The sequence below is a fragment of the Mauremys reevesii genome, linkage group 11 (assembly GCF_016161935.1).
Source record: "Mauremys reevesii isolate NIE-2019 linkage group 11, ASM1616193v1, whole genome shotgun sequence".
Classification (NCBI taxonomy): Eukaryota; Metazoa; Chordata; order Testudines; family Geoemydidae; genus Mauremys; species Mauremys reevesii.
Genome location: NC_052633.1, coordinates 5577474 through 5592884, shown reverse-complemented (window position 1 = coordinate 5592884; position 15411 = coordinate 5577474). Strand labels below are relative to the sequence as shown.

The window sequence follows — 15411 nt, the reverse complement described above, 5'->3', positions numbered from 1 at the left end:
CCCCCCGTTTGGGCCCAGCTGCCTCGTTCCATACACTGCCTGTGTTGCGCTGCAATAGGTTGGCTTGGGGCACGGACTCCTTGGGCCGTGCACAGCTCTGCTCTCGCTCGGCGGGGGAAGCTGTGGCTGGGCAGTACTCACGGCGGGCTGGAAGTCATGGTGCCTGTGAACGGCAGCGGGGGCGCTCTCCCCCCGGCGATTTGGGGAGAAGCTGTCCAGTGGCTCTTGCTGGGGCTGGGCGCCGTGGGGCGAGTGGTCGGGAAGGCGGTGGTGGTTGGCGATGCTGTCGTCCGCTCGCCAGGGCCGGGCTGTGGGGGAGGGGTTGTGCTCTCGGCGTGGGTGCGGGAAGCCGGAGGAGGCAGTGCCGCCATGCGAGTAGTGGACACTTGGCGGCTTGTCGTACACTTCGTTGTCCTGTCGTGAGAGAGCGCGATGCTCACTGCCCAGCCATGGGGGCGGGCGAGCAGCCCCGGCCAGCCGGGGGACAGACCCCTGGCTTTGCCGAGCAGAGTCGCGCTCCGTGGGCCTGAGCGCACAGCCCTCGGGGAGGTGGGGAAAGAAGGGCTCACTTACCAGCCCGGGGCTGGAGAGGGAAGTGTGTTCCTCCAGCTGAAACAAAGCAAGGAGGCTCAATTACTCTCTGGCCAGGCAGAGCCAGGGTCCAGACTGCAGGGACAGCCACACCGAACCAGTGAGAACGGTCAGGAAAGGAAAAGATTTTGGGGGCCATTCCCAAGCAGCTGGCGGGCGGCTGTGGCCCAGTGATCACCCCGTGTCAGGGGGCGCCAGGGTCTGTGGAGGAGCGAGAGGCAAGCAGCATGCTTCAGCTCCACACAGCACAGGCTTCACCACAGACCGGCCAGGGCCAAACCCCCTCTTGAGCCTGCGCCAGAAATCCCTCGCGTGGGGCTACAGCTCAGCATGGGCTCACTGTGTGGGGAGAGTCCCCGTGGAGGGGAGGTCCCTGAGCGGGTGCGGTGTGTGGGGGATTCCCAGTGCGGCGGGTGTCCCTGAGTGTGTGTGTGTGGGGATTCCCAGTGTGGGGAGTGTCCCTGAGCGGGTGGGGTGTGTGTGGGGATTCCCAGTGTGGGGAGTGTCCCTGAGTGGGTGGGGTGTGTGGGGGGATTCCCAGTGGTGGGGGTGTCCCTGAGCGTGTGGGGGATTCCCAGTGGCGGGGAGGTCCCTGAGCGGGTGGGGTGTGTGGGGGGATTCCCCTTGGGGGGTCCCTGAGTGTGTGTGGGGGGATTCCCAGTGCGGCGGGTGTCCCTGAGCGGGTGGGGTGTGTGGGGATTCCCATGGGGTCCCTGAGTGTGTGTGGGGATTCCCAGTGTGGGGAGTGTCCCTGAGCGGATGGGGTGTGGGGGGGGGATTCCCAGGGTGGGGAGTGTCCCTGAGCGGGTGGGGTGTGTGGGAGGATTCCCAGTGGGGGGTCCCTGAATGTGTGTGGGGGGGGATTCCCAGTGCAGTGGGTGTCCCGGAGCAGGTGGGAGGTGTGGGGGGATTCCCAGTGGGGGGGTCCCTGAGCGTGTGTGTGGGGATTCCCAGTGGGGGGTCCCTGAGTGTGTGTGGGGGGATTCCCAGTGCGGCGGGTGTCCCGGAGCAGGTGGGGTGTGTGGGGGGATTCCCAGTGGTGGGGGTGTCCCGGAGCGGGTGGGGTGTGTGGGGGGATTCCCAGTGGTGGGGGTGTCCCTGAGGGGGTGGGAGACCAGACTCCCAGAGCTGGAAGGCGGAAGAGGCTGCCAGTGCTCACTGGGGCTGTGAGTGGCCCAGCAGTGCCAGGGGCTCTGGCAGGAAGGGGCGTGACTCCAGCAGGAGCGATCTGGAAGGGGAGCTGGGGGGGCTGCTACGCTGGGGGACGGTAGAGGGCTTCTAAAGAGCATTCACTCCCGTCCCTGGAGAGAAGAATTGTGCCAGCCCCACAGCCGGGCGGCAATCCGGCCCGTGCTTCCCTCCCAGTGCCGGCTTGGGAACAACGCCTGCCTCGCCCGCAGCCCCGAGGGGCCCACCAGCCTGGGCAGGGCCCCTGCCATCCCCGCTTCCCAGCCAAGGGAGCCAGATGAGTTTGCTGAGAAGACCTGGCGTGGGCACCCCCCACTAGCTGTGTGCCATTAATCCTCAAGGGACAGGGCTGGGGGTGCCCTTCTCGCCATCGGCTCTGGCAAACCAAGCCTGGGAGCAGCGGCGGCACTAAATCCAACCTGCCCTCCCCATCAAACTGCCCCAGCCCCCACTCGCTGGGTGCCGGGAGCGCCAGGAACAGGCTTGGCCATAGGCGCCAGGAGAGCCCCATGCATGGGAAATGGCCCCTGCCCCTGTGCTGTTTGCTCCCCTTGGCACACAGAACAGGCACTGCCAGGCTCGGTTTCTGGGGCTCTTCCCAAGGACCTGCTACGTGCCAGTCTCATGCCCGGCCCTTCTTCAGCCTGCCTGAGCCTGTCAGCAGAGAATGGCCAGGGCTCATCCATCCCCATTCTGCCCAGCTCACAGGGTGACCCTGCACTGTTTATATGGGAGCTCGACGGGCAGAGGTCTTCCGATCTCGCCTCTGCCCACGGCTGGACAGGCACCAGGCCCAGCTCCTGCTGCTGGAAATGCCCAGTTGGCCCCTGCGTGGTGTGGGGTCTGTGCAAGCCGGGCTGGACTCGTAGGCCCCGATCCTGACAAGAGACACATGCTCAACCATATCCACGGTGGGTCTTTCCCTGCCCTGCACAGGGCTGCTCGTAGGGCATGTGCTGTGCAGGACTGGGGCCTTTGCCTGGCAGCGCCAGGGGCACAGAGCTGGTCCTGGCTGGGCCCCGGCACAGCTGCGGTGCTCTGCAGACAGATCTGGATGCAGGTATGTACACAGCAGCCTATCCCCCTGTAACAACGTCGGTCATCAGCCCCAGGCCCCAACTGGCCATGCTCCCGGGCACCTTCTCCTAGGTGACACCCACAGCCACTCCCCAGTAGCCTTGCCAGGTTCAGCAGAGACTCACGCGGACTCTCCGGAAGCCGCTGCGCACCCGGACGTACAGCTCTTCTCTGTCCTGTACGAAGATCAGCCAGCCCTCGGGCACCTCCTGAGCCGTGCTCAGCATGGACTGATACGCCGGCAAGATCCGCAGCTGCTGGGGGACACAAGCCTCAGTGCACAGGCACAGGAAAGGCCTGGGCGCCACAACAGGAGGAGCCCCCGCAGCCCAGCACTGAGGTACGAGAGCGGCTGTCTCCCGCTGGCCCCGGGTGTGAGTGCAGCTCCGCTGCACAGCTCCCGACTCCGGCATGGACTCGGAGGAGAGGCCGGCGAACGCCATGAAACGGGCTCTGACTGCGCGGGGTACAGCAGCAGAGGGCCCATGAGCACTGGCATGCTTAGTGCTCCGGCATCAAAGGGCTCAGAGATCAACCCTAACGGAGGCCCGTCCGCTGGACGCTGGGTGACTCCAGCCCTTCAGACCCTGGGTTCTGCATCAGAGCACTGGCGCTAGAGCAGGGCCCTGGCCAGGACAGCGGCCAGATGCTTTAGGGAACAGCGTGAAACTCCTGCACAATTCTGCCATCACCTGCCCTGGGGAAGGCCCCTTCCTGAGCTCAGGGATATAGTGGCTGCTCTATCTCTTGGCATGAGAGCTGATTCCCCTGGTCCATGGTAAGTGTGCATGCTGCTACTCCTACAGTGGCCTAACCCCTTTCTGAACCCGGCAGCTGTCTCTGTAATATCTTGTAGCCCCGAGTTCCACAGGGTAGTTCTGCCTCAAGTGAATTCATTTTATTTTGTCAGTTTAAGATTAGCTGCCCACCTAGTTTACTGATATCTCCTTGTTTTGCTGAGGAGGGCCTCCTGCCTGGCCTTCCCCATGCCACTGGTTTAGATCTAGTCACAACGAGCCCTCGCCCCCAGTCTCCTCTCTGGCTCTTCCCACCTATGATTCTCCACAGCTTCCACTGCTCTTCTCGGCAGGATGGCGGATACCTGCCTCTCCCAACGGGCAGCGTGGCCTGCTGCAGAGACACGGGGCGCTCCTGGCACAGAGCGGCACTGCAGAGAAGCACTCTTGCAGCCACGCTGCAGTCACACAGGAAGGCCCCCCGCCTCCCTAGATAAGCTGGGCCAAGGGTTGAGTCCCCTCACTGCTAAAAATCGGCCCCTCATTTCTCACTGCAGCTCCCAGGCAGGGGGGCGTCTAGACTGGAGAGCCCTCTGCGCTCACAAATCTCCCGGAGGTCTGCACTGATCCCCCTCACGTGCACAGTGTCCTCAGCTCCAGGAGCCCTACGGCAGGGGGCTTTTGGTCCCCTGGTCTCTGCCGGTCCTTCCCACGTGGTTCTCCTCTTGCCCTGGCTGTCATGGATCACAGCCCAGCTCCCACAGCGGGTATCGCTGGCTTTGCGCTCAGTGCCCATGTCACAGGCAGCCCCCTGGCCGGCCCGGCCGGCACTAAGCAGAGGGCACTGATTCTCTGACTAGTGCCACCCCTGGCAACGCTACGGCCTGGCCTCTCCCGCTCCTCTGGGGCCTCCATCTGGAGCCCGCTCTGCCCTTCACCCGGGATATTCCTCCAGGGGGCAGATCTCTGAACTCTCCTACTAGGGCTTGTGTCTGGGTCTCCCCACTGCACTGCCCCCACCCTCCCCCGGGACTGCTGTCCCCGAGATGGGCAGCCCCGGGCACCCTGCTCCCAGACCGCACACGCCGCCTGTGCCCTCCCCGCGTGCCCTGCCTTACCCCAGAAGAGGTCAACGACCCGCTGGTCCCTGGAGGTCCCGGTGGCCCTGGCGGGCCAGGTGGGCCAGGGATGCTGACAGCTGGAAGGAAGAACAGGCTGGTACTCAGGGGGGGGTTAGCACCTCAGTAACCAGGCAGCTCTCAGGCCTGGTGGGGGTGGGTGGGACGCAAGGGGCAGGAACACGTGGGGAGGCAGCGCATGGGGGAGGGCACGGAGATGACTTCCTGGCCACATACTCACTTTGTCTGTGGGGTCCTGGAAAGGAGGGGGGCCCGGGGGGCCCGGGAGGCCCAGGGGGACCCTGCCGCCCCTCGTACCCAATGCCAGGGGGTCCCTGAGGCCCTGGGGGGCCGGGCAGGCCTCTAATGCTGTCCCCCTTGGGACCCTGGTGATGCACAAGGGAGAGTCTTTTTCAGGTTAAGACACACAACCACTCAACCCACCCCACACAGCCCCCCCAGCCCCTGCACCCCCCGGCCCCAGGATGCCAGGCGCTTGTTTCCCCCTTGCTGACCCTCCCGCCTGAGGATGCCGGGTGCTTGCTGGCCCCACTGGAACCGCTCGCTTGTGAGGCTTTTCTTCCTGGGCAGTGGGCGTCCGGTTGGCTCTGTGGTCAGTCCCATCTGGCTCAGGGAACCCCTTCCATGGGACACCGACCCCTCCCTTTAGACACCCCCCTGGGGAGGGCCACAGCGCTGGCTGCCCCCATCAAGCTCTCTGTCACCCTGCCCAGAGGTGCCCACCCTAACCCCATCCCCATCCCCTTGCCAACAGCGGCACCTCACCGGAAGGCCAGGATAGCCCTGAGGACCTGGAGGTCCAGAGACGCTTGGTCCATACAGTCCTCCCTCGCCGGGCTCCCCCTTCTCTCCTTTCAGTCCAGGGTCCCCCCGATCTCCTTTTCCGCCCTGCCGAAGGGGACTGACATTAGTCTGGGCTGCCCGATGTCCCCAACCCTATCGCCACCCCCCAAGGAACGGGGAGCTGTGAACTCCTGCCCACAGGGCCTTCCCACGCCCTGCTGCCCGGCCAGGCCAGGCCAGGACAAGCACAGCCCCCGAGGGCAGGGGTGCTGGGACACGTGCCCTGCGCCGTCTGTCCCTGCAGCGCCTGGGTGGTGCATGCTCTGTGGGGACAGACAAGCAGAGCGCGCCAGCTCCAGGGAGTTACCGGGACTGCCCTCTGCAGAGCGCCCGAGAGGTGCTCAGCCTGCAGCAGTGGCGAGCAGCTCACCACTGCACACACCGGCCAAGTGCCCTTAACACACGTGGCCACCCGGATATTCAGGGATGCTGAGCGCGGGCCTCACTTCTGGGGGTCACAGCACTGGAGCTGGGCGCTTGAGCCACACCAGCCTTGCCCTGCAGCCACAGCACAACGGGCTCTGCGTGTGCCACGGCAGCTGGGGATGCCCCCCGTGACTCCTGCCAAGGCTCCGTGTGCTCCTAATGTCCTCATGGCAGCAGTCCCGCTGAGTCCCAGGGGGCAGCCCCCATCTCGGTGACGCACTTACCCGGAAGGTGGAACCAAATTCGTTGAGATCATAGGGGAACTGGCCTGCAAAGAGACAGGAACAGAGTCAAGAGTGGCTAGCGGGCACCGTTAAATCCCACAGCTGAGGGTCCTGGTACATTTCCTGCCGGACTCTCCCAGTTGCTTCGTCCCCAGACAGCTACCAATGGCTCGCCATGCCAGGCTGGGGTGACTAGCGCCAACCGCAAGGGCCTTCTAACCCGTTAGTAGAACATTATTAAGGTGCAAAGTCAAGCACCCTGCAGGCAGGAAAGGCCGGAATGAAGGCCGCCCATGGGAACATGACTCTGCCCTTTGTGTGCATTGGGATATAGTCTTTCATGACATGCTATTGTTTCCTCAGGTGGGACGGTGCTCCGTGCCCAGCATCACACAGGAACTCTGTGGCAGAGGCAGGGATAGAATCCAGTTCTCCAGGGCAGCATTCAACTGCCTTCCTCACAAGACCATCATTTCTCTGCCAGCCCTGCCTCATTCATGGCACACTGTCCACTTCTGCAACAATTGAGGCAGGTCCTACAGACAACACCCTCCTTCACTGCACAGCCCTGACTCCTCCTCAGAGCAGGTCTGTCCTGAACGAGGCAGGGAACGTGGAGTGCACAGCTCCTAAGCTCAGCCACCCATGTCTCTTTGCTGAGACTGCCAAATGGTGTGATTTCATAGAATATCAGGGTTGGAAGGGACCTCAGGAGGTCATCTAGTCCAACCCCCTGCTCAAAGCAGGACCAATCCCCAGACAGATTTTTACCTCAGTTCCCTAAAAATGGCCCCCTCAAGGATTGAACTCACAACCCTGGGTTTAGCAGGCCAGTGCTCAAACCACTGAGCTATCCCTCCCCCCAGGTCAACATGGTCTTGCGCACACGTCACTGCGGAGCCATGAGGCAGGACCAAGTCCAGCGCAGCGCAGATGGAAGATCAGGGATGTGCTCACTTACCTGGGGGCCCTGGGGCGCCTGTCTCGCCTTGTTCACCCTTTTGTCCTGGGGCACCCTGGTAGCCTGACAAAAGAAAGCACCAGCCTTAGCCTAACACTGCTCGGGCAATGGTGAAGCTGGAGGAGAGAGGCTGGAACTACCGCAGCTTTTAACTTCACCCTCCACATGCACAGGGTGGCACGCCTGGCGTAACTGCAGGCACACACTGACCTCTGAGTGGCAACCACAGGATGGTAAGTGTGCTTGAACACCGGAAGGCAGCACACACCCGCACAAACACCTCCCATCAGAGACTGCACAGCCCCTGCCACGCGGGGTGACGCTACTTGGCCATATGCTAAAGCAACCATGCTGCACATTTCTACTGGCTAGCAAGAGATATGAAAACAAAATAGTCCCCTCCTGAGCTCCAGAAGAGGCAGAGTGGTTCACACGTACAGTCAACTCCCCTGGCAGCGAGAGAAACAACCGGGCAAAGAACAGAGCTCTGGTGGGGTCCAAGTGCTAAGGCAGAAAACACACATGCTGGAGGTGGGCTTCCTAGCTTCTTCCCGCCTGAACCAGAAGGTAATGGCAGGATCTCTCACCACACGAGCCATAGCCCTCCACTGGGAGCCAGCAGCAACGATCTCCATTTGCAGCTAGAACGACGGAGGCTAACTAGCACTGCCCACACCCAGCATTATCCCTAACAGCGAGCAAGGGTGTGCTAGGCAGCTCCCCAGCCAGACCGACCACGGGAGGGAGCTTACCAAGTCACGTTAGTCAGGCCCTACCGGGGGGTAAGATGCCATAGCCAGGGGAGAGACACAGCCATCAGATCCTGGGTTACTCAGGAAGTAGGGTTTGTGGAAAACTTTTCAACAAAACTGTTTTCGATGGAAACCTGGGTTTCTGAGGTCATGAAAGCTTTTGCAGCAAGTGTCTGCTTGCCACGGAAAATGTCAACTTCTCATCAAAAAACCCAAACACATGAAAACTGGCACCTGAAATATTTCAACTTGGATATTTCAGTTTCCAGTCACAACATTTTGGGTTTCATCTCTTCACTGAAAAGCTGAAATTGCGATGAAAATGAAGGATTTGTTCCTCTTTGCGGGACCAGCCCCGTTCCCTGCCCAGCCTTATCAGTGAAGGTTACAGCATGGCACAACTCAGTAATGAAGGGCTCCATTATCCCATCGCCAGCTTAGACTTCCCATAGCACCCAGCACAAGGGTAACCAGGCCTTGCAAACAAGCCCCCGGTTTGTATCTCCTGCTTGGGGCTTTCTAAAACCCCACCCTTCCTCACGGCCATGCTAAGATCTCCAAAGCCGTTCAGGGCCACAACATCACAAAAGGTTCATCGGACAAGCTCTGATTTCCTTCCCCCGTTGCTGCAGAAAGCCCCAGCACTAGCATCATCCTTACCAGGCAGTCCTGGAGGGCCGGGAGGGCCCGACTCACTAAATGCCTGAAAAGACAGAAATCGCATTGCTTTAAAACAAAGCACACTTGCCAGGCATTCTGCCCCGCTGCCCCAGGGCCTGGCACGTTCTACAGCCAAGGTCTCCCCAATGATGCTATGTTAGACCACATGCGAAGCATGTGCACAGAACCTCCCCTCTTGCTGCCAGCAAGCAGAGCTCACTGGTTCCTCCCAGTGCAGACATTCTGTGACACAAACCATCCACCTCATTAGCAAGCGCCGTGATCGCTGGGAGTGGGCACAAGGTCACATGCTCCATCTGATAAAGTCCAAGATCTGCCATCTGCACAGTCCCACACGCTGCGCGCAGTCCTGGTGAAGTCAGTGGGCTGTGGGGCTGCCCAGCGTGGGTGGGGGCAGAATCTGGGCCTAGATTTCACTGTTGGGTTTCAGAGCAGGGTTGGGTATTTGCTTACTCTGGGTTTAGGACTGCACGGTGCCTGCGAGGCTAAACCAGTGACAGACTGCCATGAACAGCCACTGCCCAGCCCCACACAGCCCCTGACCAACCCAGCCCTGGGAAAGCTTTGCTCAGCCGCTAAAGGGGATGGCAGGCTCCATGCTCCCACCACCCCGTTGCTGAGCAGGCATGGGGGGGGCTTGGCTGGTCCTGTTTCTAGGTGGATTTACCCTGAAGTTGTTGAGCAAGACACAGAAATAAATGGGGGCTCCTGGGCCCCAGGACATGCAGCTCACTGCTCAGGGGAGCTGGGCCTGGCACCTTCTGCAAAGTGCTTTGGGAAAGAGGCTCTTTCTCTGGCTGGACGACCCCGCGAGACAAGCTAGCTATGGGGCATGCGTCTTCCCCAGTGTGCAGCACGCGCTCAGGCTGCCACCCTTCAACAGCTCCCGAGCGCACTGCCTGTTAGCCACCCTTCCCAGTTGTGCTCCGGGGATAGGTGCTCCTGGACATGCCTGCCTGGTGAAAGCGCCCCCCTGTGCCCAGCTGCGTGTGTGTTGCCAAGGAAACAGGGGGCAGTAAACAGCGGGAACATCTTTCATGGCCCTGGCCATTATGTGACCCCTACCCAAGAGCATGGCGTGATGACGTGCCAGGACCGTTACTTACGTTACTGTCGTAGACGGACACTGCACTGCCAGGGGCGCCTGGGGGCCCGGGGGGACCTGGGGGACCCTGCAGAGAGAGGAAAGAGTTCATTGGGTTTCATAGAATCATAGAATCTCAGGGTTGGAAGGGACCTCAGGAGGTATCTAGTCCAACCCCCTGCTCAAAGCAGGACCAATCTCCAACTAAATCATCCCAGCCAGGGCTTTGTCAAGCCGGGCCTCAAAAACCTCTAAGGAAGGAGATTCCACCACCTCCCTAGGGAACCCATTCCAGTGCTTCACCACTCTCCTAGTGAAACAGTGTTTCCTAATATCCAACCTAGACCTCCCCCACTGCAACTTGAGACCATTACTCCTTGTTCTGTCATCTGGTACCACTGAGAACAGTCTAGATCCATCCTCTTTGGAACCCCCTTTCAGGTAGTTGAAAGCAGCTATCAAATCCCCCCTCATTCTTCTCTTCTGCAGACTAAACAATCCCAGTTCCCTCAGCCTCTCCTCATAAGTCATGTGTTCCAGCCCCCTAATCATTTTTGTTGCCCTCCGCTGGACTCTCTCCAATTTTTCCACATTCTTCTTGAAGTGTGGATCCCAAAACTGGACACAGTACTCCAGATGAGGCCTCACCAATGCCAAATAGAGGGGAATGATCATGTCCCTCGATCTGCTGGAAATGCTCCTACTTATACAACCCAAAATGCTATTAGCCTTCTTGGCAACAAGGTCACACTTGACTCATATCCAGCTTCTCGTCCACTGGAACCCCTAGGTGCTTTTCTGCAGAACTGCTGCCTAGCCATTCAGTCCCTAGTCTGTAGCAGTGCATGGGATTCTTCCAACCTAAGTGCAGGCACTTGTCCTTGTTGAACCTCATCAGGTTTCTTTTGGCCCAATCCTCTAATTTGTCTAGGTCCTTCTGTATCCCTATCCCTACTCTCCAGCGTATCAACCACTCTTCCCAGTTTAGTGTCATCTACAAACTTGCTGAGGGTGCAGTCCACACCATCCTCTAGATCATTAATGAAGATATTGAAGAAAACCGGCCCCAGGACCGACCCTTGGGGCACTCCACTTGATACCAGCTGCCAACTAGACATGGACCCATTGATCGCTTCCCATTGAGCCCGACTATCTAGCCAGCTTTCTATCCACCTTACAGTCCATTCATCCAGCCCATACTTCAATTTGCTGGCAAGAATACTGTGGGAGACCGTATCAAAAGCTTTGCTAAAGTCAAAGAATAACACGTCAACTGCTTTCCCCTCCTCCACAGAGCCGGTTATCTCATCATAGAAGGCAATTAGGTTAGTCAGGCATGACTTGCCATTGGTGAATCCATGCTGACTGTTCTTGATCACTTTCCTCTCCTCTGAGTGCATCAGAATTGATTCCTTGAGGACCTGGCTCCATGATTTTTCCAGGGATTGAGGGGAGGCTGACTGGCCTGTAGTTCCCCAGATCCTCCTCCTTCCCTTTTTTAAGATGGGCACTACAGTAGCCTTTTTCCAGTCATCCAGGACCTCCCCCGATCGCCATGAGTTTTCAAAGATAATGGCCAATGGCTCTGCAATCACATCCGCCAACTCCTTTAGCACCCTCGGATGCAGTGTATCCGGCCCCATGGACTTGTGCTCGTCCAGCTTTTCTAAACAGTCCTGAATCACTTCTTTCTCCACAGAGGGCTGGTCACCTTCTCCCCATACTGTGCTGCCCAGTGCAGCAGTCTGGGAGCTGACCTTGTTTGTGAAGACTGAGGCAAAAAAATCATTGAGTACATTAGCTTTTTCCACATCCTTTGTCACTAGGTTGCCTCCCTCATTCAGTAAGGGGCCCACGCTTTCCTTGACTTTCTTCTTGTTGCTAACATACCTGAAGAAACCCTTCTTATTACTCTTAACATCTCTTACTAGCTGCAACTCCAAGTGTGATTTGGCCTTCCTGATTTCACTCCTTCATGCCTGAGCAATATTTTTATACTCCTCCCTGGTCATTTGTCCAATCTTCCACTTCTTGTAAGCTTCTTTTTTGTGTTTAAGACGAGCAAGGATTTCACTGTTAAGCCAAGTTGGTCGCCTGCCATATTTACTATTCTTCCTACACATTGGGATGGTTTGTTCCTGCAACCTCAATAAGGATTCTTTAAAATACAGCCAGCTCTTCTGGACTCCTTTCCCCCTCATGTTATTTTCCCAGGGGATCCTGCCCATCAGTTCCCTGAGGGAGTCAAAGTCTGCTTTTCTGAAGTCCAGGGTCTGTATTCTGCTGCTCTCCTTTCTTCCTTGTGTCAGGATCCTGAACTCGACCATCTCATGGTCACTGCCTCCCAGGTTCCCATCCACATTTGCTTCCCCCACTAATTCTTCCCTGTTTGTGAGCAGCAGGTCAAGAAGAGCTTTTCCCCAAGTTGGTTCCTCCAGCACTTGCACCAGGAAATTGTCCCCTACACTTTCCAAAAACTCCCTAGATTGTCTGTGCACCGCTGTATTGCTCTGCCAGCAGATATCGGGGTGATTGAAGTCCCCTATGAGAACCAGGGCCTGTGATCTAGTAACTTATGTTAGTTGCCAGAAGAAAGCCTCGTCCACGTCATCTCCCTGGTCTGGTGGTCTATAGCAGACTCCCACCACGACATCACCCTTGTTGCTCACACTTCTAAACTTAATCCAGAGACTCTCAGGTTTTTCTGCAGTTTCATACCGGAGCTCTGAGCAGTCATACTGCTCTCTTACATACAATGCAACTCCCCCACCTTTTCTGCCCTGCCTGTCCTTCCTGAACAGTTTATATCCATCCATGACAGTGCTCCAGTCATGTGAGTTATCCCACCAAGTCTCTGTTATTCCAATCACATCATAATTCCTTGACTGTGGACTTCCAGTTCTCCCTTCACGAGGTTGGACTCATTCAGTCAGCCTGAGCGGTTTACTCCTCCGCAAACTAACCAAGACCCTCGCTGCGGGTCTCTGCCCAATACAGCTGTATGCAGACACCCACATCTCCGGAAGCACCTGGACACCTCTGCCCTCGAATGCCCAAACAGAGACGCTGAAGGCCTGGTTTTCAGAGGGTCTGCGCTAGGGTCACTGGGAGTAGCGGGGGGCTCAGTCCCTCTGAGAATCAGGATCTGGGAGGGGCGGGGGTCTCAAGTCAGGTACCCAAATCCCTGAGGCTGCCAATGTCAGTGCAGACTTACAGTCACACTGCACCACAAACACGGGCATGGAGAAAGGCACCGGGGGTGAGGCTAGGGGAGGGAGAACGCAGACGTTCGCTGGGGAATCAGTGCAGACACGGCAGCCAGTGAGGCTGAGGGGGCCAACTCTCCTGGTCGGCCCACAGGAGAGGAAGGTCGAGGCTGGTGCCAACGGAGCAGAGCAAGGAGAAGCAGGGGTTATGAGCCAGTGCATGGAGGGTTTTGAATATAGGCAGCAGCAGTGAGCCCTGCCTGCCAGGCCGGCTGGAGATGGGCACAGCGTGGCCAGGAGCAGGGGAGCAGCCGCACAGGCGGAACGTGGTGGAGAGCTGGGCCTCGGGAAGCCAGAGCAGGTGGCAGTGGCAGCAAAGGGTGACCGAGGGTTTCAGTCGGCCATTGGCATTCATCACGGCTCCCTTCCCCCCTGCCCTCTGCCCAGGGCTGGCTCTCTGCTGGCACATGCCACGCAGCGCCCAGTAGCGTGTCAGCGAGGCGGGGACAGCAGAGCGGCTGTGACTGATGGCTGTTTCCCTCAGGGATCTCCGCTCCTGGAGCCTGCACAGCAGTAGCTAGGCTGGGACAGGCCTGAGTGCTTGTTTCCTTTAACAAAGCAAACCAGGCCGACAACGTGGGCACAAGCGTGTTCCCATCCCCCCAGCCCAGCCCTCTCCCCAGTGCCCAGGGCCATCTCTATGGACGGGACGGATGCCCTGGCCGCCAACATCCAGGGGTCATCACCGCAGCACAGTCCGTCACCTCCACTCTGATTGGCTGGCTGTGGGGCTTTTGCGTGCTATGGGGGTCGGAGGACACTGAAAGCTTTTTCCACCCTGGACTGCTCCTGCCAGCATCCCTGCCCTCCGTCCACCCTCCAGCCCAGCCCTTCCCTCTCACTCATTAAACCTGCGTGGTGCCTCTTTATGCTATGGCAGCTGGCTCTCTGGATAGGGACTCTCCCTCTGCCCAGCGCCAGGACAACGCGGCCGGCTATTGCCAAAGCCAGCTGCAGCCCCTCCGGCATGCCATGGTCCTCAGGGACAGCACTCACCTGCAAGCCAAGCCCTCCGGGGTCCCCTTTCTCGCCCTTCAGCCCATTCATGCTGGGACGACCCTGCAGACAAACATCAAGCCGAGGGTTCAGAATGCAGTAACTTATTGTAGACACTGCTCACTGTGCCGACTCCAGCGGATGGCACACCACCACACCCTGCACCCGAGGAGGGCTTTCTTAGGCAGCATTCCTCTCGCTAAATCAGAAGAGACAATGCACCAGGGAGGGAGGGGAACATGCTCTCAATGAATTGGAGACGTTTACGAGCCCCCAAGCCCTACCAGTTCATGTAGCTCTACTGACCAGTGCTGTGACCAGTCAGTTTGAGCTCCTGTACAGCACAGGCCAGAGACCTGCCCCACAGTCATTCCCAGAGCAGAGCGACGTTGGTTTAAAAAGGGTCAGTGCTGGAGAATCCATCGTAACCCTTGGTAAATCGTTCCAATGGTTAATTACCGTCACTGTTATACACGTACACCTTATTTCCACTCTGCATTTATCTGGCTTCAACTGCCAGCCATTGGAGTGTGTTAGAGCTTTTCTCGGCTAGACCGCAGAGCCAGTTATTAAATAGCTGTTTCCCATGTAGGTACTTATAGACTATGATCAAGTCACTCCTTCACCTTTTCTTTGGTAAGCTACAGAGATGGGGCTCCTTGAGTCTATCACTCTAAGGCAGGTTTTCGAATCTTTTAATCATTTTTGTGGATCTTCTCTGAACCCTCTCCAATTTATCAACATCCTTCCTGAATTGTGGGCACCAGAACCGGACACAGGATTCCAGCACCGTTCGCACCAGTGCCAAATACAGAGGCAAAATATCCTCTCTACTCCCATTCAAGATTGCCCTGTTTATGCATCCCAGGATGGCAATTGCTCAGCTTGCTTGTGAGGATCTGGTGAAAACACAAGCTCAGCGAGAGTTCTCCAGCTGAGCAAACTGTGCAGCATTGTCAGTGTTCCCTATTAGCTTCAGCATGGGGGTGTCTCCACTTCCTTCAGCCAGGGAGGCAATGGGAGCAGTGCTGGCTAGGGAAAGGAGCACCAGACCCCGCTGACCCAGGGAACACACCAGAGACGAGCTAGGAGACGTTCTTACCGGTCTGCCAGGAAAGCCGATTTCCCCCTTCTGGCCAGGTCGTCCATGCGGGCCCTAAAAGGGAGAGCAGGAAAGGAATAAACACTCAGTCTGCACACCCATGCAGGAACGACATGAGCAGAAACGGGGGGGTAAGAGGTGCAGCTGGCTCTGTGCTGGACTACTAGCTACAAAGGACAAAGGACACTGGAGTGGAAAAGCCTGGCCATGCTTTGTTCCAGTGTCCTCAGCATACACCTCCTGGCTCTGTGCATTCCTAAGTACATCAGAATGGCCACACTGAGTCACACCGATAGTACATTCAGCCCAATAGTCTGTCTTCCAACCATGGCCAGAGCCAGGTG

At 58.2% G+C, this 15411-nt stretch overlaps 1 protein-coding gene across 3 annotated transcripts in view; it reads right to left on the bottom strand.

Moving 5' to 3' along the window:
* COL18A1 (collagen type XVIII alpha 1 chain) overlaps positions 1–15411 on the bottom strand; it is a 269164-nt gene that overhangs the window by 4410 nt on the left and 249343 nt on the right. For 2 of the 3 annotated variants that reach the window (XM_039494504.1, XM_039494503.1), the window contains 12 exons: positions 15068–15121; positions 13966–14028; positions 9726–9791; positions 8599–8641; positions 7187–7249; positions 6226–6269; positions 5498–5620; positions 4953–5097; positions 4712–4791; positions 2982–3113; positions 574–609; positions 142–414 (listed from right to left, as the gene is read on the bottom strand). In XM_039494504.1, coding sequence (XP_039350438.1) covers positions 142–414; positions 574–609; positions 2982–3113; positions 4712–4791; positions 4953–5097; positions 5498–5620; positions 6226–6269; positions 7187–7249; positions 8599–8641; positions 9726–9791; positions 13966–14028; positions 15068–15121 — 1122 coding nt within the window. The remainder of the gene's footprint in view (positions 1–141; positions 415–573; positions 610–2981; positions 3114–4711; positions 4792–4952; positions 5098–5497; positions 5621–6225; positions 6270–7186; positions 7250–8598; positions 8642–9725; positions 9792–13965; positions 14029–15067; positions 15122–15411) is intronic. The other variant, XM_039494502.1, reaches the window with a different exon arrangement.